Consider the following 23,721-nt stretch of genomic DNA (forward strand, 5'->3'; position numbering starts at 1 on the left):
TAATGGAATTTCTTTCCTTAAATCTCAATTTAGAAAATTCTTTTTTTTTTATCCTTTTTCCTTTTTTTTTCCCCTCCAATCACCATTTTAATTGATAAACTTGTTCTTGAAGCTTAGTTTTATTTCAAACATTGATTTATTTATGAGTTGATTTGAGGAAAAGACAGGGGAATTTATTATGACTCTTTCTGTTCGTTAGAGAGAAAGAGAGAGATAAAGAAAAAAAATCCAAAATGAGGGTGTTAAAGCACTGAGACAGGTTGCCTCAAACTTGTGCAATCTCCACATTTGGTGATAGTCACATCTTCACTGGACAAGACCCGGAGCAACCCGATGTAATTTGAAATTAGCCCTGTTTTGAGCAAGAAGGTTAAATGATCAGGGCTTCATTTATAGAATTACCTTCCAGATGACAGCCCTTAAGCCATATGCACCTTTCCTGCAACAATTTCAGTATTCAGTCTTGTTTTCAATGAATAATTACTATAGCTGTCCTACACATTCTAAATAAAAACTTAAAATCTTAGATCTTAGATCTTAGATCTAGATAGGAAAGAAAAAATTGGGACTTGTGAGAAAAACATTTCAGGCATCACTTAGGAGTGGATTGCTTCACATAGCTACAATTTTATTTTCTGACTGCACCACAGTAAGGTTGTAATATAAAACAAAATACAACAAGATAACATCTTTCCTCTGTGGAAACTTTGGATTCTCACTTTTATCACAAGAAAGAAACGCTTTGAAATAGGACTTGAAAGCAGCCAATGACAAGTTATTACCCATGCCTACAAAATATTCCACATTTCTATGGGAGGGGAGAAACAAATGTAACATTTTTTGTAAACTACGCCAGTCAGTGCAACCAAAATCTGTGTTTGTTAAATATCAGCTTTTCTAATACCATAAAGATGCAAAAATATTAACTGTGGTTGTGAATTATTCATATTTTACCCAATTATTTCTGTTAAAATGGAGTCAGCTAAGTACTCAGAGCTATACATTTTCAAGTAACACATTAATATATGCAGATATACACCAGTGCAGGATTATTATTCTCTATCAGTACTTCTTCACCCTTAGTTTGGGGCACTGCTTTGTCAAAAAGAACTCATGCATACATTAAGAAAACAGAGTAAGACTTCACTGGGTATTTCTATGATTAGTGGGAACCATTTTACAGCTAACACATGTAAATATTAACACTAGTCAAGTGAGATAAACTGAAGAGATTGTAGTTAATATATCTCCGTGACAGATATTCTCATCTCATAAAAACCAAACCTTTCAGTTTAAGTATCTAAAAAGGATCAGTACTAATTTGAAACTATTTATTTCTGCATTTCACAGACTTAAACGCTGTGGTATGCAAAACCACATCTAGTTAACAGCTATGTGTATGTGGGTAGTTCAGTTCAGGCTTTGTGGTATCTGAGAGCTCTACAGGCAGCTTCAACAGAGAATCATCTTACCCTTCCACAGAAATGGTCCGCTGCAAGCTCACTGTGGGTGGACGCGTTGCAGTGCTGTGCTGGGAATGACTGTATGACCAAGGAAGAATAAAGAAAAACATTTGTTAAAGGATTACAAGTTTCTCTTATTCTTATTGTCTCTAGCAGTTTAGCTAACACCAAAATAGAAATAACAATCAAATTGTTTTACACACATCTAAAGCATTTTGACTTCAGTGATGCTCATCTCTTCAAAAAAGGGCTCAACCCTACAGTCTCTCTTGTTTAAAAACAGGTTTCATTCCTCCTTAAGAGCAGACAATGAAGAGAATAATTCCCCCTTATCTTTCTTATTCTTTTTAAAAAATAAATATACACACAGTTCAGTGACTTAAAATAACTTAGGTGCTAATTGTTCTGCTAAATACTAACCACAAAACACAACGTTAATTTCAGAGCAGAAGGTAAAACAGTAAATGATAATGTTATCAGTCTCATTCTCAGTGTTTCTCAGACAGAATGCTCAGTAAAAGAGGACATGAATGGCTTATAATTGCACCATAACATAACTTTGAATTTTATAAGTTTCAACCAACATTCACTATTTCTATGAGAATTTAAGTAGCTGGAGTTTTTTCCACATGGAATTATATCAAAGACACAACATTTAGAAAAAAACGTAATATTTTCTAAGCAAAACACAGACTCTGTGAAAGAAAAATCTTTTTGATTGAAAATCCTGAGGTCTAATGGCTTCTCTCATATGTGTTGTCATGGTTGAGGAACGTAGTTACTGTATTACATAAATCCAATAAATTACACAGTATATGTTAACTTCAGTATTGTACTATAGTGTAATAGTATTGTATCATTACTATTCATGTAAATATAAATGGGTAACAACACAGCATCAATCAAAGGCAGTTCTGTGATAATAAATTGCATTCCTTATCCAAGACAATATGTTTAAAAAATAAAAATAAAAAGCAGAAGCATCTGGATGTATCCTCTGATTAGCTTAAATGGCTACATCACATAGTGAGGCCCAGTGTTAATAATGCAAAGTACACATTAAAAATAAATCTTTAAGTCAGTTTTACATCATTGATTCTACTAACTGCAGATTTTATCTTGCTTTCAAGCTTTGTATACAACTCGAGCTTGTTCAGAAGCACACCTTATTTTCATTAAAAGCTGAGACATTCAACATTAGTGAGCAACACATCTATTCTCCATGCGTTTGATCTTGTAGCATAGCCAATACTGTCTGTCCGACAGAGGAGATATGATTCTTCTGTGCAGCACATAGAAACACGATGTGACACGCGATATCATGCCACAGGTCAAACAAAAGACCTGCTACCTGCCGGTATTCCCTGTTGCGACCATTGTGCTCTTGCGTCATGTTAGTAAACTGCTGTACTCATCCTTCTTCTGAGCATTTCAGAAAGTTTGTGGGAAAGTATATTCCCCTTATACGAAGAACTGCAGAGTTTTTTATATGTTTTATAGCAAGACTTAGGATGTACAGGGGTATCATGAGTCCCTGGCATCATGGTGTGAACAGAATAGTTGAGTTGGACAAACATTGCAGAATAATATTTTATGAATATTGGTTAAAATTTCACATTAAGTTTGCATCTTGCAAATGACTTGGGATGCATATTTTTAAACTACCTTTTTTTAGTGTTTATGTATTTTTAAAAATTTAGATTTTGGCTTGTCTTCTGTCCCTCTCCCTCTACAGAGCTGAAAGGGAACATATATCCTTACGTTCCTGTACCGGCTCCCCGTGTAAAATTAATAAGGAAGGGAACAGCGTCTCCCCTGAATTTTCCCCCTGTATACATGAGACAGAAGTGGCACAGCAGAGCCATAACTCCTCCATCTTTTCCCTGTCCAGCTTGACTCTCAGAAACTTTATTCCCTGAAGTTGCAGCAAGAGATGCAAAAATACGGCTGCAAGATGCAAGAACCCAGCAGAGAGGAGGGACGATGATGTATGTCACAGCCCTCTGAGTCACACTGTACGTCAAGGTCTGTTTCTAAGAGAAGGATGGCAAAGCCAAGCCTGAGCTATACTGCCGATGCCAAACCCACAATGGAGACTTTAAACAAGCAGCTCATATTTTTGCAACAGATGCTATATATTTTGTGGGGAAAAAATCTATTAACAAGGCACAGCAAGTTAGCAACTGAAGGTTTCATGCAGGAATTGGGTTTATTTCACGAATGTTGTGTAGCGTTCTGTTTTTCAAAGGAATGTCATAGGAAAGAGAAGCTGAGGAATGATAGGTGATATGGCACTTTGCCTTAAAACATTTAAGTCACCTCTCCCTGTTTCAAGATCTCCTCCTTACTAGAGCCATGGAATACCGTTACAACCAGAGCCACAATATCTACATCCAACCACAACTAGCCAAACTGGCTTGAATTCTGAAAGGTTTGTTTCTTTTCCCAAAAAAGATTTTAGCATTGCCCTATTTTTACTACAGCAAACTTATTTATATAACACTGACCAGCTTCAAAATGAGCAAAATTACAAGAGCATTATAGGTAGGACTTTCAGCTGCTAAGTTCTAAACCCAAATAATTTCCCATTTATCTACAGAATTAGTAACTGAAGACAGTCACAAAAACATATTGAATGGTAAGCACTTGGGATGTGACTATGTTTGGATGTTGCAAATAAAAAAATGGGCTACGATCACCAAAGTAATTTATAGAATGGTGAATTATTGCTCCTGCACTGGAAGGTTCAAAATGAGGAAAGGGACCAGGGTGACCACTGTAATATACTCTCAGTCCCCACAGTGATGCTGCATTTTACTGATGAATTCAACTACCTTTGAGGATTGATACTTAACCCAGGCTACTTTCTGCAAAACCTGAAGGTTATAACCTCTCTGTTTCTGAATATTTTATATAATGGATGAATAAAGACTAAGAATCTTGCCACCATACTATTCATAATGGCCTTTACAGAATTAGCAAAAACTCTTAGTCTTTATAAAAGATCTCTGTTTGACATCACACACTTTTCTTTAACATGGAAAAAATTACCTTTCTGAACATAGATCTACCTAGATCTAAAGCTGGTATTGGCTGCACTCTCATAAATTTATTACTGGATTTCACTATTCATGTATGTTAAAAAAATTGGACATCTTTTTACAAATGCAAATTATTATTGTTTAAAACATATGATTCCTATTTAGAAAGGTTGGTGAAAATGTTATTTATGAACTTTCTAAGGAAAATCATTGTTGAAACACAAAATTGAATGAGAGCAAACAGCATTTCCAGAAGTGATTGGGAGCACCAGGTTCGTTTATTTTGGGAGTCCGGTCTAAAACACTTCCAAAACCCTGCTTTGCCAAAAGAGGATATTAATCTCTTTCAGAAAATCAGATGTGTAACATCTCAGCAGAAGGACAAGGTACCCAGAACTAATCACTCTCCTCAGCCACTTGAGAATTTGTGCTGTGCCACCACATCTGCTTGGCAGTTGCCCTCACACAGTATTGTTATGGCTGGGGCAAGAAGCAGCAAATCAACCAAAGGATTATACAGACGGGCTGGAAAATGAAGAATATTCAGAGGGAAGAGCAGATTCTTGGGAAAACAAAGCACATTTCAATGATGGAGTGAAAAAAAAAAAGACTAGGATGGCAATATTATTTTCTATTATATCAGATGGCCTATTAAGTATTGTAATCCCATAACAAGTATGAATTAAAGCAGTGATTTTAATTCAATATTCTCCTGAAATTACCAAACCACTCAAGCACTACATGTCATCAGTATCCCTCACTGGAATGACTACCTCGTTATGCAAAGCTGTGCAAGGAACCTTATACCTCATTCCCTCCAAGCAAGGGGCTCATTTATTGGCAATATTCCACTCATTAGAAACCCTTTTCCAATACTAGGTATTTGTGACATAGAGTTCAAATGAGTCCTCGGCTTTTTTCATGAAAATAATTCGTAACTGGTGATATGAAAACTCATTTTTTGTACATAATTATAAAAATCAAGTTTGATGCTCAGTACAAGCTTATGCCTTCTAAGGTATTGTCATGAATACAATGACAGCTAAAAACCAAAAACACAGTTTAACCACTGCTTGACACAAGTGGCTATCCACTTGGAGACAGAAATAACAGTCTGATATCATTCCTAACTGACTATTTAAAAGATAAAGCTCTTAGTGGCTTCTGTCAAAGTGGTGGAACCAGCAGAAAGAAGCCACTTCCATCACATGCTTAATACACTTATGTACGTGTCATGTCTTTTGTAGCACAAAAGAAGATAAAACTTCTGGGTTACTGCCACCAACATTTTCTATGATGAATGCCTAAACATAGACGCTTACATCCTTATTGAGATATGTAGGTAAGTAGCATATTTTTATACTCACTTCTATACAAAATTTGACATTTAGGCTTATAAAAATGTTATTCTTTCTCTGAAATGATACAGAATGAACGTCTCAATAGTTTTAATAATATAAAGTAATAATATTTCAATATACTACTTAGTACTCTAGCCACACAGGACAGATTTTTCCTGAAGAAATGAATCTCACATCCTGTAAAATACCAGTTTTAACTTAATTCCATTTAATTTTAGTTTGAGACAAGGGGAATATACTATTCTCTTAAGACAATTCAGATGACTGAAGGAATAAGGGAGCAAATGATCCAACTTCTCTTTTTTAATGGGTTTAAGTTGTTTTTTTGTTTTAAATCTGTTTCTTAGGCAAGGCCTGCCATTTCATGCCTTTGTAAAATACTAAAAATAGAGCAGCATGGTGTCAACATATTTTTTTAATGATTATTATGAAAATAACAACATCAATAAGTATCATAGTAACAAGAAGAGAAGTAGCCAGTCTCTTTAGTTTTAATTCTGTTTTACCCCTTCAGAGGATGCTTTGGAGGCACTTCTGCTGTGTGGGTGATGCTGAGACTGGAGGCAGCATCATAAACCCTTCTTTCCCTGTAGGGACCAAATGAACTACCACCTTCCCTTCACGAATGACACTGTCACCAATACACAATATCCCAGTGAAACCCCTACCTGGGATGAAACAATCACATTAGTGAAACATGTATTGTTTTAAACTTCTATAATGCAATTTGGCCACTAAAAATAAGGACAAACCAGCATTAAGGGATCAGACTGCATGACACTTAAATCAGAGTTCATCCCAAAGCCTGCCTATTGCTTTGAGGGTGGAAGAAAGAAGGTTGTTACAATCTAATTTTTTTCCTGGTCTCTTTTGTTTGTATAAAAACAATACATATTGTCTTTACACTCAGAGTACTAGAAAAGTCATCAGCTTTCCTCTCCCAACCCACCTCCTACCAACAAAGAACAGTTGTCCTCTATTTGCTATAGCCTTGATTTAGGAAACCTGTTGTTTTCATATATCTTTGTTTTGACAAGTCAAAACTGACAACATAAAAGTCATTATTTGCTTCCTAAATCAATTGACCTGCATCTTCTCATAAAGAAGTAGTGATGCAGCTAGCGGCACAGGCTGGACAGAGACCTCTCTGAACACTGGCTTCAGAGCAGCATTCTTGAAGTCCCAATTCTGAAACTGCCACACAGAAGAAAAGTATGCAAACTGCATTTGTCTATCAATACATTCTGTGCAGGAAAAAAAAAAAAGGTAACAAAAAGACAAAATTAGAGCTCCGAGTTATTCTTTGTTATTCACAATACTAAAAGAAAAAAGATTGCTAAATACAATATTGAAGAAGTTCCGCTGGAGAATAGTGAAGGGAACGCTAACACTTTGGTTTTATGATGTATTCTCAGCATGTTGTTTCTTATGGGAATGTCTTTTCTTATAGGATTGGAGGTAGCAGTGCAGTTGTTTATAAAGCTTCTAAGCCTCTGCTTTGATGGATGTAAGAGTTTAAGAAGGCAACATGCTTTAATTCCATTAATGTGGAGTTTTAATTCAGCTCAGTGAAGTGAAACCAGCTTTTCCTGATGCCGCTGACAGCTAAATTTCTAACTTAAATGAGTTTTTGCTCTCCTGTGGGATTAATTAGAAGACCAGAGAGTGTTTTTTTGGTATTAATTTTATCTCAGCTACAAACACCTTGATAATATCCAGTACTGACAGTTACTGACCCATATTAGAAGTGTCAAACTAACCAGACATTCTCCCATCAGACGTAAATAGGAAACTTCAGAGAATAGGACATTCAACCCTGCTACTTTCAGATCACCCTTAGGCAACAAAGCCACACATGAGATGTAACAGTGTTTTCATGCACAGGCACATGCAATGAGGATTTTTGGACTGACTTAGCAACCATAGCTTATTTTTTAAAATGGCATCTGTACATATATTCTACAAATAGTATTGCTAGGCTAAATACCTACACAGTGGAAAGCAGAAAAGAAACAAAATGAATTATTAGGCTGTCACTTTGCCTACAAATATGTAGAATAAGGACCACACTACATCTCTGTTCAGATTCTCTGTAGTAATTTCACTTGCACAAGTAAAGCCAACAAGGTTGCTGACCTCTCCCTCCCTCCCTCCCTCCCTTCTTTCTTCTTCCCTCCCTCCCTCCTTCCCTCCCTCCCTCCCTTTCTTTCTTCCTTTCCTTCCTTCCTTCCTTCCTTCCTTCCTTCCTTCCTTCCTTCCTTCCTTCCTTCCTTTCCTTCCTTTCTTCTTTCCTTCTTTCCTTCTTCCTTCCTTTCTTCTTTCCTTCCCCAAACAGTAGCCAAAGAGAAGTGGTTAGCCACACTCCACAACATAAAGTATTTGAGTTATTGCAGCCCTAAATTAGCATCATATACCAATAAGGAAGAATGCAAGGTGAAACTGTGACTCAGAGGAATGCTTCAGCTCCTGGAATAAAGCTAATTATCCACCTTTGTTAGCAGTGCCCCTAAGTCAGCACCTGTCTTCAAAGTGGTGAAATATCCACTGACTTCAAATCTGCTTCCTTATGGATGAGGTAATTGCAGGAGATATAATTAAAAGCTTTAAAATATAAAAAGTATGCTTATCTGAGAAGGAATTGTTACTTTAGTTTGAAATACAATATTTCAAACAGCTGAAGAAATTTGGAATAATGTGGGGGGATGAAAATAATTAGGAATGCTGTTTGAAGGAGTAGAGTGGAGAGGACATACTGTTGATGAAGTTTCACATCTAGTCTGATGTTCCCATGTAGGGTAAATACAGACTTACCCAGTACTGTGAAGAACACAGCATTGGGCAAACTAGGCATACCGAGTGAAAACCGTAAGAAAAAAATACTGTGACAAATTGATACAAAATTAAGTGGAACAAATTTTAGGAAGTATGACACCTGTTTTAATGACTCAGACATGGTACCTTGCTCTTGTGGGAGGTTATTCTGTTCTAGATGTCACTGTTAGGTACTGATTTCTGTTACAGCATACATTTTTTTATTTTGCTTAAATTCCTCCTTTTCATCCCATCCTTCTTCTAATTTATTATGTTCCTTGTTCATATCTTCTCCTCATACTTTGGACAGACTTGGGTTTTTAGAAGTGGGACACCTAAATCTCCACGGCATTCCAGGACATTCTGTTACTGTTAAAAGAAGTAAATCTCAAGTCTTCCTACTAGCCTCTCGGTTGTATTATTATTGTCGTTGTTTTTATTTATATTACTGTAATGAATATGAGGAATGATAAAGCTCCACCTGGGAGTTGAAATACCCCCTGATGAATTCAGTTTGACAATTATACCAGCTGAGGACTGAGGTTTACATGTCAAAATACTTGCAACAAGTGAAAAACATATGTAGATAGAACGGTAGAATAGTGGAAGAAAATGGAAATTGAGAATGGTAGAAGAAAGAAAATCTCACCTTCTCAGTTGCTTAAGCAGTATCAGATGGAAAGGGTCCATGAACACAACAACTGAGTTTGGCTCTAATTACAGTTGTGGAAGAGGATGTAGTGCTACTTTAATGAATTGAAATAGGGAGCTTTTGTTTAGGAATGACAGAAAACTTTCTGACGCACTCTGCATGGCCTCGCAATTACCTACATCTTGTGGTACCCTGGTACCAGTGCCTAATACAATGCTGAGTTTTCAACTCCTCGTGGAGAAAGCAGCTGTCACTCTCCTCCCTACTCTTTGACACGATGCTTATGTAATTCAACATCACTAAGGTTTTTTTGCCATGCTGCTACACTCGAATGCCATACCTCATTTACTGTTTGCTATCACTCCTAATTCTTTTCTGGCATTAGTACTTTCTAAGCATCACCATTCCAATGAATCGCACCGGCTGTAAAAGAATTGGAGACAGTTTGATTTCTATGTGACAGAACAACAAGCATTCTTGTTGGGTAGAAAGAAATCAGCTTCACCAAAGGAAAACAGATGCTATAGTACAGAAAAATGTCTTAATCAGTCAGGTCTTCTGTAATGTAATAGAAAGAAAGACATACTGTAGAAAAAAACCCTTTATTAAGGATGTCTGGAGACACTAAATAACCAGAACATGTTGAAACAATTCAAAGGCAGAGTGCCAAAGCTTGTGGCATTATATGGCTGGAAGGAGTCATTCAGCTTCTCACTCATTTTATGTATGTGTATTGGGTTTGTGTGGCAAGGTTTAGGTAGCGGGGGGCTACAGGGGTGGCTTCTGTGAGAAGCTGTGAGAAGCTGCTAGAAGCTTCCCAGAAGTCCGATAGAGCCAACACCAGCCGGCTCCAAGACAGACCTGCTGCTGGCCAAGGCCAAGCCCATCAGCAATGGTGGTAGCGCCTCTAGGATAACGTATGTAAGAAGGGGAAAGAAAAGAAAAACTGTTGTGGAACAGCAGCTGAAGAGAGGAGTGAGAATGTGTGAGAGAAACAGCCCTGCAGACACCAAAGTCAGTGAAGAAGGAGGGGGAGGAGGTGCTCCAGGCACCAGAGCAGAGATTCCCCTGAAGACCATGGTGAGGCAGGCTGTCCCCCTGCAGCCCATGGAGGTCCATGGTGGAGTAGATATCTACCTGCAGCCCATGGAGGACACCATGCTGGAGCAGGTGGATGCCTGAAGGGGGCTGGGACCCCATGGAGAGCCCATGATGAAGCAGGCTCCTGGCAGGACCCGTGGCCCCGTGGAGAGTGGAACCTACGCTGGAGCAGGTTTGTTGGCAGGACTTGTGACGCCATGGGGGATGCACGCTGGAGCAGACTGTTCCTGAAGGACTGCACCCTGTGGAAGGCATCCACGCTGGAGCAGTTTGTCTAGAATTGCAGCCCGTGGGGAGGACCCATGTTGGAGAAGTTCGTGGAGGACTGTCTCCCATGGGAGGGACCCCACGCTGGAGCAGGGGAAGAGTGTGAGGAGTCCTCCCCCTGAGGAGGAAGGAGCGGCAGAGACAACATGTGATGAACTGACCGCAACCCCCATTCCCTGTCCCCCTGCGCTGCTTGGGGGGAGGAGGTCGAAAAAATCAGGAGTAAGTGGGGGGTGGGGGGAAGGTGTTTTAAGATTTAGTTTTTATTTCTCATTACCCTACTCTGATTTGATTGGCAATAAATTAAGTTAATTTCCCTGAGTCGAGTCTGTTTTGCCTGTGATGGTAATTGGTGAGTGATCTCCCTGTCCTTAGCTCGACCCACGAGCCTTTCGTTATATTTTCTCTCCCCTGCCCAGCTGAGGAGGGGAATGATAGAGCGGCTTGGTGGGCACCTGGCGTCCAGCCAAAATCAACCCACCACAGTCCTTATTTGCCATCCTTGATTTCAAATGTCAGTATTTTTCCTATTAAAATAGAAAGCAATAATACATACATCCATAAATGTATAGTCTTTCTTTGGGTATTGATGTGAGTAATAAGAGTAGGAAACATAAATTTTCAAGTAGAAATTTAGATTCCCTGATTTTCAGTCACTCTGCTGGCCCACTCTCCTTCCCATTGCACGCAGCTGGTGTAACTGCATTTACCCCCAACACCAAGAGATGTAGACAGTGGCCTAGGGCCACCACAGCTGAGCCTTTGCTGCAGGGCACTTGTTGAGTTGGGTGCGCAGGGAGTCCGTAGCACAATTCCCATCAGTAGTTGTTCTGTGGCAACTACAATACACAGCACTCACCACTATCCCACAACACCACTTTTGATGCATTTCTAGAGCTGTGCATTGCTTCCGTAATGAAACATATTTATTGCACACAAAGCTCATTAGGTTTCTGTGCAAGTAACAACACAAGTATCTGCACCAAAATCCCTTTCCAGTTTAAGCAAATGTCGAAAGACATTGGCAAGGACGTGAAAAATGGGTCCACTTTTAAGAAACTTTGAATGGTAAAACTTAGATAGAAATCAAGGGGTATCTTAGAAGTTTTAGGAAAACTCATATAGGCACAATAGGAGGAATCACATAAGGTCTGCAGTCCAAAAATACAAAATTGCACATCATACATGTATTTACTAGCTGCCTTTTTTTTGGGAAAAAAAAAAAAAGAGTAGGGAAGTTTTCTGGTAAGGAAATTGCTCCTATTGTCCAGAGAAAAAGCTCCTCTAATTTATAGTCTGAATATAGCATAAATTCTGAAATACTGTAAACTAGTAAATTGTTAATAATGATGCTAACAACCAGTAAGACCTTGAATTTCAGAAAGTGTTAAGACCAGAATTTTTAGATGAACATAGAATAGAATTGGATGAACTGGATTATTTTTGTTGAAATTTAATTTCATAGGCGATATGTACTCAATAGGAGGATAAGAAAACAAATGGTTAAACAGACAGTAGAAAAATCTGGAAGGACCTCACATTTTCATGTACTTTTCCACCACAGTCCATAGAAGTTCATTTAAAGTTATGTATACCACTTATAAGACTGTTGAGAGTTCCCTTCAGGAATCAGAGACCTAATTCCAATTCAGGATCCAAAAAAAGAAAGTATAACGTGATTTCAACACAGCACTCTGTCAGAGCAATCTTGTCATTAACAAAATGGACAGAGATTATGTCTTAATGGTTACACGGATCTTGTAATAGTGCATTTAGTGCCTAGGACAGCTTAGCTTTGCTTTCTCTTGTCAAGGGAGGGTTGACTTTCTTTGCACTGAAGATGACACTTGAAAAATAATTCATAGGACTTTTATACTGCATCTGCTTCTTTTTTGAAGTGTAGGGTAATCATAGATAAATAAGCCTAATGACAGAGCTCAAATAACTGCAACCCATTAAACTAATTTGCAAAGTTTCTATCTATCTCCATCCAAAGAAAAACAAGTACATAAAATTCTTGTTATGAAAGTCATTGCACTGAATTTTACTTATTCAAGATAAAGCATATGGATAATAACAATTAATTAAAGTGATTTAAAACACCAATGAAAAACTGATGCCAAACCATACCATGCCATTACAAACATTTCTATATCCCATGAGATTCTGTATCATTATATTTGCACAATAAAAACATTCCTACAAAAATTTAAGTTTTAATATTGTTTCTGCATAAGACCAAGTTCATTTGTACTTATTAACTCTCATGTGCATTGCAGTGAATTACACTAACTGTCAAGGTGAAACAGCCAGAAAAGGAGTGTATTCACCTTCCACACAAGTAGTTCATTAGAACAAAAAGAATGATCACAACAGAAAGAACATTACCTTACAATTACGGTCTAAAATCTTTCAGAACAGCACACTTTATATTGCAATTACCCCTGATACAATGTTTACTGCACCTGTGTGATACCTTCTGATAATGTTATCTCTTCTATTTGGATATACATTATCTCTATGCAAGCTGGGAACATGGGTTGGATATCCACCTTTTTTAACAGACCAGAGGTAAGAATGTAATCCTACGTAAGTTGCTATTTAGCCTCACTTCCTGTGTCATTCAAATCAGCCCAGCATGCATGTGTGCATGTGCAGTTATACCAAACACAAAAACAAAAATCATAGAGAAATACACACAGAGAAAAGCAAAAGCAGAAATAACATAATGCACATAAACAAATGACATCCCAGCAGAATACATACAAACAGCAGTGAATGGTAATTTGAAAATGCAGAAGTATAAAGAAGGTATTGTCAAAATGAAAGATGAATAGTGAAGAAATTCAACAGTGTAAGTTCTTCTGTTTCTAATCTAATCTATATGAACCATGATTCTTGGATCTTTTTAATTTGATAGAAGTTGAAGTTCAGCATTTCATGGGAAACATTCAGCATTTTACACTATGAGGTCTAAGAAAGAAGTATACACTAGAACTAGATACAAAAAAAAATTAAAAATCTATGAATTTTTCTCATTCTGAGGTTACTCACAGAGGGAGGGTCAAGCATAAGCATCCCCTGTAGTAGATCACTGTAATATTGTCCAAGAACGTTAGTAATTAATTTTACCTGTCTTTGATTATAGGCCATAGACTGGATTAGACGAATGGTGGGGTAGATAGACTATTTATATATTCCATTATGTCAATCCTTATATCCCTAAATCAACATATAGAACACCATTTATTTAAAGATGCTTGTTAAATTCAATCTTTGAAGAGAAATTTAGCTATTTAGGAAAGAACTGTGAAAGGAATTTATGAAGAATTTTACTCTAAGCCTGTGATAGTCATTAAGGTGAATCGTTTAGTTACAAACTTAATAGATAAACCATTTAAGTAAAACATTGCAAACTGATTTTAAAAGATTTGCAAAATTAGCAAGCATGCATACATGACTGAGCTGATAAACAGTCAATTTGTGATCCTTCTGGGAACTGATTTAATGTCATTAAGATACTTAATAGTATAAGTCCTGGACAACAGCCTAAGTTTCCTTCACTAAACTTTTCAAATATTTCGTGTAGGTTAGGGATCATTTCTTACAATTACAATCTCCTCATCAATCAGCCAGCAAATCCAAGGTTCTTGGGTTATTTCAAGGTTATTTTAGTGTGAAAGGTAAAGATGCTGCCATGTTTCTTTTACTTTCAGCTTCCATTTATTAGTTAAAGAGCTTTATCTAGAACTAAATCTCTCTTTGCTGCTTCCAACTAATCATTTCTCTCTGCAAGTACCTTTCTACCTCGGTTCCCAAATATTTTGGCCAGAACCAACTGCACTGTGTACATTGAGAGAAAAAAAACCCTGCTATCTAAGAGAAAGCATATGAGCAACAGACAGACAGGGAAGCACAAGGAACCATGAAGCAATCAATAAAAATATTCACAGTTGGATTTATACCAGCAACACATCCAATCTTAACTACGACTAAAAACAGAATTCCATTGTCATTTAGCACTGTAAAAAGAAATAGCCATACAAGGAAGCTATTCTTGGAGATGGGCATCTTGTGTCCATATTTATCCTGTGCACATCAACTGAGCTAGCATTGCAGCTTTTTGCTTCAGTTCTCCATGTGTTCTGCTGAAAACCTATGACTACGCTGCAATCAATGAAACACTTCACATATGAAATATGGATTACTCAGATGATACAAAAAAATTGATGTAGATAAGCCCATGCATTGGATGGTCATCCACAATTTCAAATCTTGCATTTGCAAGATTGTCGGGAAATTCCATGGCAATAGGCTCTTGTGTTTAGAACTCCTTTGATATACTATTTTATTCCAAGTTATGCCTCTTTTCCAACTTATCGGGGATGTCAACTATTATAGAAAATATCTGTTTAAATAATCGTATTTTTAACCAGTGGAATTCTCCAAATACAATTGGGTAAACATACACCAAGAAACCCAAAGAAGACTCTTTCACTCATCAGTTACTTCTGGATATAAAATGCTCATTTTTGTGCCCAAGTTAAGTGGAACAGTTTGATTGCTGTTTTTTCTCCTGGCCCAAAGATAGGCCTGGAGACATTCTACACCTTTGAGGCATCTAAATTCATCTAAATTTGCATCTTGTTATTAAACCTATGATAACTACAGTAGCTGCAGAATCCTTTTATATACCAATCAGACATTGCTACTCATCAGTCCCAAACACCAACTCTTCCCTTTCAATGCGAATGCAGAATGTATAAATTAGTGTTGGAAAAGATTAATGATTTCACTTTATGTATTTCACAGATGGCAATCCAGAAAATATAACATTATTTCTTCTCACATCACAGCTCATCTTGTTCTCTACTTGGAGACTGGTTTAAGCCTTAAGAGATGAAATGCTAATACCCTTTAAAAAATTTTATTAGGACTTACTTTAATTCACTTTGCTTTTTCTTGTTAGAAATATAAAGTCCCTTTACAATAATACCAAATTCCTGCATATTGGTTAATCATCCTGTGAATCAACATTCCCAAATCAAATGGCTGCTTCTACTTTTTTCCAGCAATTTATTTTAAAAGGCAATTGAAGCTACCTCAAATCTTCGAGAAGATAATTACATTGATTTAAATTCATATGTATGCTACTAAAATTTGAATTTACAGAATGAATTCTTGATTTGTGTCCTTTGTTTCTTGTTCCTTTTGGTAAGTGAGTCTGAAACTTCCCAGCCTCACTGTGGAATTCCTTTAGGACCTTAGTAAAGCCATTTACTCTTTCTGTTTGCCAGCTCCCTGTCTCTAAAAAAACAAAGATAAATGAGATGTCCATACTGTTACAGTGATGGGAGCAATATTAATATATTTAGGTAAGACTAAAATTGATTTGAGCTATTCACCAAATGGGGTGGGCAAGCTGAAGAAAACTTGTCATTTCCAAAGTTGCATCAATGTTGTATTTCTGTTAGTTGACACTAATTAAGCTGACATTTTTCATTGTAAAGTGGTAATGCAAGAATAGCAGAATTGGAAAATTTAAACATAAAAACATGAAAGGTGGACTTGGACAAAATTATGTAAATCTGATGTGAAAAAATACAGCATATTCTATCCTACTGAAGAGCTAATTTACATTAACTTTTATAAAAATCCTCTCTCTTATCATAGTGGTGATTAATAAGAACTAGAATTTCATATGGCAGCATTGTGTTTTAAGGTTTACTCCTCAGCAATGGTCCATGCTGCTTGATTTATTTAAGTCCACAGTAAATAGATTTACCATTCCAATCATTTCAGAATTTATTTTCCATATGATGCTATTCTTTATGAAGGATACCCAGTAGTACATTCAAATCGACTGTGACTTTCTGAGAAACAATCTTTGAGATGTTACAAAGGATGATGTCATGTGATTTAGGAGTTAGCCTTGACATGAAAGTATGAACCTGCTTATAGTATTATGTTGCCATGCTTATTCTTGGATTATCCAAGCTACAACAAAGTCAATGTAATCCTCCTTTTGACTTCACTGAGATATGATTTTGGTTTGGTATTGTATGTATGATCTTCCTTTGCGGACACCTGCTGCCTAATCCCACTTTTGTCAAAACAGAAGACTCTACCCTTCTTGTCATTAATTCAAAGCACTATGGTATTGTACAAGATCGTGTCAGAAAAAAATAAGAAAGACAAGGAAAAGATATAGGCTGAACATGATTCCAGTGTTCTGATCATTGCCAGTATGGTCTGGATCTTGAATTTTTGGTTCCAATGTGCACCATTCCAGTAACCTAGCTGAAAGATCCAGTTCTTTAATCCATGGCATACCAATGCGAATGCTAATTGTTGAGTGATGACTACAAGAGGTATCTGGGAAACAAGGCAAAATCCATTAGGAAAAATATACTAAAATTTCCATCAGAAGTAAATTTCCTTCTTTGCATACTTTCCTTTCTAATTGTTGTGCACATACCAACCAGGAGAAGTGATGACAGGGTTGAGTGTTTATGGGTAAGAATTACAGGGAAGGCCAACACGGCAGATATCATGGTGGGAATCTGTTATAGGCCACTCAACCAGGATGAAGAGGCAGATGAAATATGCTATAAGCAGCTGGGAAAAGTCTCACTATCGCTAGTCCTTGTTCTTGTGGGGGACTTCAATTTACCAGATGTCTGCTGGAAATACAATACAGCAGAGAAGAAACAGCCTAGGAGGTTCCTGGAGTGTGTGGAAGAGAACTTCCTGACACAGCTGGTGAGTGAGCCAACTAGGGAAGGCGCCCAGCTGGACCTGTTGTTTGTGAACAGAGAAGGACTTGTGGGTGATGTGACTGCTGGAGGCTATCTTGGGCATAGCGATCATGAAATGATAGAGTTTTCGATTCTTGGAGATGTAAGGAGGGGGGTCAGCAGAACTGCCACCTTGGACTTCCCGAGGGGAGACTTTGGCCTGTTTAGGAGACTGGTTGACAGAGCCCCTTGGGAGGCAGTCCTGAAGGGCACAGGAGTCCAGGAAGGCTGGACATTCTTCAAGAAGGAAATATTAAAGGCGCAGGAGCAGGCTGTCCCCATGTGCTGGAAGACGAGCCCGTGGGGAAGACCGGTCTGGCTGAACAGAGAACTTTGGCTGGAACTCAGGAAAAAAAGGAGAGTTTATGACCTTTGGAAGAAGGGGCAGGCAACTCAAGAGGACTACAAGGATGTCATGAGGTTATGCGGGGAGAAAAGCCCAACTAGAACTTAATCTGGCTTCTGCCATAAAAGACAATAAAAAATGTTTCTACAAATACATTAGTAACAAAAGGAGGGCTAAGGAGAATCTCCATCCTTTATTGGATGTGGGGCAAAACATAATGACAAAGGATGAGGAAAAGGCTGAGGTGTTTAATGCCTTCTTTGCTTCAGTCCTTAATAGTAAGACCAGTTGTTCTCCAGGTACCCAGCCCCCTGAGCTGGAAGACACGGACAGGGAGCAGAATGAAGCCCCCATAATCCAAGGGGAAATGGTTAGTGACCTGCTACACCACTTAGACACACATAGGTCTATGGGGCTGGATGGGATCCACCCAAGGGTACTGAGGGAGCTGGCAGAAGTGCTCACCAAGCCACTTTCCATCATTTACCAGCAGTCCTGGCTAACCAGGGAGGTCCCAGTTCACTGGAAGTTAGCAAATGTGACGCCCATCTACAAGAAGGGACGGAAGGAGGATCCGGGGAACTACAGGCCTGTCAGTCTCACTTTGGTGCTGGGGAAGGTTATGGAGCAGGTCATCTTGAGTGCCATCACATGGCACGTACAGGACAAGCAGGTGATCAGGCCCAGTCAGTGTGCATTTATGAAAACAGGTCCTGCTTGAGTAACCTGATCTCCTTCTAGGACAAAGTGACCTGCTTATTGGATGAGGGAAAGACTGTGGATGTTGTCTACCTAGACATTAGTAAAGCCTTTGACACCGTTTCCCACAGCATTCTCCTGGGGAAACTGCTGCTCATGGCTTGGACAGGTGTACTCTTCGCTGGGTAAAAAACTGTCTGGATGGCCGGGCCCAAAGAGTTGTGGTGAACGGAGTTAAATCCAATTGGCAGCCGGTCACAAGCGGTGTTCCCCAGGGCTCAGTATTGGGGCCAGTCATGTTCAATATCTTTATCAACGATCTGGACGAGGGGATCGAGTGCTCCCTCAGTAAGTTTGCAGACGACACCAAGTTGTGTGGGAGTGTTGATCTGCTCGAGGGTAGGAAGGCTCTGCAGAGGGACCTGGACAGGCTGGATCGATGGGCTGAGGCCAACTGTATGAGGTTCAACAAGGCCAAGTGCCGGGTCCTGCACATGGGTCACAACAACCCCAGGCAATGCTACAGGCTTGGGGAAGGGTGGCTGGAAAGCTGCCCAGAGGAAAAGGACCTGGGGGTGCTGGTTGACAGCTGGCTGAACATGAGCCGGCAATGTGCTCAGGTGGCCAAGAAGGCCAACGGCATCCTGGCCTGTATCAGAAATAGTGTGGCCAGCAGGAGCAGGGAGGTGATCGTGCCCCTGTACTCGGCACTGGTGAGGTTGCACCTCGAATGCTGTGTTCAGTTTTGGGCCCCTCACTACAAGAAGGACATTGAGGTGCTGGAGCGTGTCCAGAGAAGGGCAACGAAGCTGGTGAAGGGCCTGGAGCACAAGTCTTATGACTTGAGCGGCTGAGGGAACTGGGACTGTTTAGCCTGGAGAAGAGGAGGCTGAGGGGAGACCTCATCGCGCTCTACAACTACCTGAAAGGAGGTTGTAGCAAGGTGGGTGTCGGTCTCTTCTCCCAAGTAACAAGCAATAGGACAAGAGTTAATGGCCTCAGGTTGCACCAGGGGAGGTTTAGATTGGGTATTAGGAAAAATGTCTTCACCGAAAGGGTTGTCAAGCATTGGAAGAGGCTGCCCAGGGAAGTGGTTGAGTCACCATCCCTGGAGGTATTTAAAAGACGTGTAGATGTGGCACTTAGGGACATGGTTTAGTGGTGGACTTGGTAGTGTTAGGTTTACGGTTGGACTTGATGATCTTAAAGATCTTTTCCAACTTAAATGATTCTATGATTCTATAAGTTTTAATCATTTGAGCCTGAAGATTTTAGATAGCACCTGTGATTTCAATGACACTCATGAATTCACTGCCTACTTTAGATATCTTCATAAAATAAGACTTTTTATACACTTTCACTGAAGTAGTATAATACATAAAATGGTTGTAAAGGCTTGATATGAAAAATTAACAACCTTCACTCACACTGCTGGATCTGAAATGTTAAAAGCAAATTCTCTTCTGCGTAGTGAAATGACAGTATTACGTTTGTATCCTAACCAAACCTGTATGACTTCTGCTTCCAACCACGCCTGTATAGCCACACTCTTGCCACAGATGCTACATAAGTCCTCCAACCTGCAGCTCTTAGTCACTGTACCCTGAATAGGCTAAGAGTTCTGATTATAGCTTATGCTATCTTCATCAGATCAGCAACTCAACTGTCTACACGTATTGCTGATTATACCAAAGTCAACTATTAATCAATGCGGGCATTTATTGGAAGCAGGTTAGGCTGCTTCATCAGCTTACCTAACTTGTCTAGAACCAGCTCAGGAGTATCTAAATGGTCTTGCATTGGGCTGCACAGATGCACCCTACTGCCAGTCAGCAGTAGCAAATGACACTTGGTTTCCGCACTATCTACTCCCCCCATGTGGGCTTTAGTAGATTTCAGGTGTGCATGCTGATACGTTTTCCCTTTACACAGCATAATACATTATGATGGTTTCAAGCTGCTTTTTAGGAAAGGTTGTCTTAAGGATACAGTCATTGCTATTCAGAATTTGGATTTGTAAGAAATCAGTGTAACCAAATCAAAAGCAATTTGTGATGTGCAAGACCATATACACAAGTGTACTCTCACATTGTAGAGTTATTTTCTTTTCCCTGCTCCTCACTTCATCAGTGCAATGATTTCAACAGCATAAAAGCAAGAACTATAAAGATTCTCAAAAGATACAGCAAGCAACTCCAATTATCTATGGAATGATTCATTTTCTGCATGGAGTATGGAAATACTCTGGAAAAACAAATCGTCTATGCATCTCCCTGGGAATTGTAATGTTTCTGTTCCAGTATTTCCTTAACAATATTGAAATTTTAATTTTGAAAGTCAAACTAAATCTTCCTCTCCTTCCTTTTGTCAGCTAAAAAAATGTATTTTAATATCTTGTCACTTCCATTGAACATGCTTTTTATGCAGTAACAGGTAGTGGTTTTATGCACTATAAGCATTATTTTAAAAAAATCAGATAAGCTAGCTGCCTCTACTGCTATTCTTCAAAAATGAAATTAAAACCTTTTAAAGAATAAATTGTTTAAAATCCCAAAACATTAATAAATCCTACATGCAAATTTACAATGACAACTTAGCTAAACTTATGTTCAATCCAAAAAGGTCAGTTGCGTAACTAGACTTTCACAAAATTCAGGGATGTTTAGAGCTTGTAACCCTTTCTGCATACCTAATGTATGTTTTTTTTCTTTTCTTTCTTAGCAAAACCAAAAAAACTTTTCCCAGTGACTTTACACTGATATAGCAGCTTATAATGACTATGGCTTACGATGAGCTCCTATGTCAATTTGTCTTACTACAAACATTTTTAGCTATATTTACATGAAAATGAATTTAGATCAATAAGAAAAAAAGTCCTCTCCACACCAAAATGAAAGCTTAACGTAAAATAAGGATGATATTTATTCAAAGCCTAGATGGTATTTAAAAATATCTCAGTAGCTGTAACACAGGTACCAAAATGTATTATGTAGGTAAAAGGGAGTTTAGTTTCTCACAATTTTCCCATTTTCATAAACCCTTTTGTAGTATTTGTGTTGCCAGACTGAATCAGGGAACAACGTAAAGCAACACCCCCAAAGGTCTTTCGAGTCCAACTTAAATTTAGATAAGCATCTTAAAGTTTTGACGGTTATGGTTATCATTACTTATATCACACTGAAGTCTATGCAAACAGATGGTTCCAATTACATAGTTAATATTTTCAAAGAGCAACAAATGCTTTTTTGAAATAGGAAATGTTATGAGTACTGATCAATAAATATTTCTGCGGTAACATGAGAAATACATAACCATTTGATCACATTTTTCCTAATGATGGCTGTATGTCCTTTTAAAAACAAAGAAATGACAGAAGAAATACTTATTATCCTCAAGGGGAATAATTATTATCCTCATAGACCCATAAAGGTACAGGTATGTTTTGATAGTGGGAAAAAACCTCTGAAATGGAAAACAAAAGTATGTAGAAATTTTAGAGTAGACCCAGGAGATGGATCCCATCATGTCAGGAGTTTTTTTTTAATCTTAGTATTTCTGTGTTTCTGACTATTCCATTAATTAGTATTTTATACTTTTTGGACAGAAGTAAAGGCTGTAAAATCAGCGACTACAAGAGATGAGGATCTAGTTTAAACAGCTCATTCGGTTTTGCAACACCTTCCACAACAGTGTCCTCAAATGGGCTTGCAGTATCTTTGGCCTAGCACAGACTCCACAAAGAGTGCTACCTCCTGATTTCTGTATCACAAGCATATTTTTAGAATCATAGAATCATAGAATAGTTTGGGTTGGAAGGGACCTTTAAAGGTCATCTAGTCCAACCCCCCTGCAGTGAGCAGGGACATCTTCAACTAGATCAGGTTGCTCAGAGCCTCGTCCAACCTCACCTTGAATGTTTCCAGGGACAGAGGCATTTATCACCTCTTTGGGCAACCTGTGCCAGTGTTTCACCACCCTCACCGTAAAACATTTCTTCCTTATATCTAGTCTGATCTACCCTCTTTTAGTTTAAAACCATTCCCCCTTGTCCTATTGCTACAGGCCCTGCTAAAAAGTCTGTCCCCATCTTTCTTATAAGCCCCCTTTAAGTACTGAAAGGCTGCAATAAGGTCTTCCCGAAGCCTTCTCTTCTCCAGGCTGAACAACCCCAACTCTCTCAGCCTTTCTTCACAGGAGAGGTGTTCCATCTCCCTGACCATTTTCGTGGCCTCCTCTGGACCCGCTCCAACAGGTCCATGTCTGTCCTGTGCTGAGGACTCCAGAGCTGGATGCAGCACTGCAGGGGGGGTCTCAGCAGAGCAGAGTAGAGGGGCAGAATCACCTCCCTCGACCTGCTGGCCACGCTGCTTGTGATGCAGCCCAGGGTACAGTTGGCCTTCTGGGCTGCGAGCGCATTGCCGGCTCATGTCCAGCTTTTCATCCACCGGTAACCCCAAGCCCTTCTCTGCAGTGCTGCTCTCATTTTTAGGCACATCCTGTTCAAAGTCAGAGGTTACTTGACTTGGCAAAACTAACAGAAATGGACATATTTGCAAGTATCTACATATGGGGCTTATGTCAACAATAATAATTGATGATAATTAGATACAAAATAATCTGGGGTCCTGAGTCAGCACTACATTACTCCAGTGGGATAACTGTAGTGTAAAACAAGACTAGCATAGGGCTGAGGGAAGGTTCATTATTACTGTTGTTATAATTCTCTTGCATTTCCATGACAAATTACACTGCTATAATTAGAAGTCCCACCTGCTTTCCATGATGCCTCCTACCACTCCACTTCATACTAATGATCACTCTTTTTTATGCAGTGCAGAAAATCATGCATATCTGTACCTGTTGGAAATATCTTGTAACTCTGAGGGCTGCTGGTGGTGTGGATGTGTGTCACGTATTTCACAATTGGACAAAATAGAAGGAAATGCTTAATTTGCCAAGGTCATATAGCTGTCAGTGGTACAGGCAAATTTCTCAGTTCCCAGCTCTTTGCTCTAACCAGTAAGCTTTCTGCTCTTTTGTGTGCAGCTACACAATTATTCTTCCCCCAACAGGTAGGTTCCCTTCCCCCATAGGTGGCCACAGAGTAGCTTTATTTACCCTGTCTCCACAGTAATATTTCATTTCTAAGCTCAAAGAACTCCCTCTTGGGGTAAAAAGAGTAA

General features: G+C 38.8%; 1 protein-coding gene across 4 annotated transcripts in view; it reads right to left on the minus strand.

Moving 5' to 3' along the window:
* DLG2 (discs large MAGUK scaffold protein 2) overlaps nucleotides 1–23,721 on the minus strand; it is a 1,041,736-nt gene that overhangs the window by 248,044 nt on the left and 769,971 nt on the right. For all 4 annotated transcript variants that reach the window (XM_075140226.1, XM_075140229.1, XM_075140227.1 and 1 more), the window contains one exon: nucleotides 1,473–1,541. In XM_075140226.1, the coding sequence (XP_074996327.1) occupies nucleotides 1,473–1,541 (69 nt within the window). The remainder of the gene's footprint in view (nucleotides 1–1,472; nucleotides 1,542–23,721) is intronic.

The sequence above is a fragment of the Calonectris borealis genome, chromosome 1, assembly GCF_964195595.1.
Source record: "Calonectris borealis chromosome 1, bCalBor7.hap1.2, whole genome shotgun sequence".
Classification (NCBI taxonomy): Eukaryota; Metazoa; Chordata; class Aves; order Procellariiformes; family Procellariidae; genus Calonectris; species Calonectris borealis.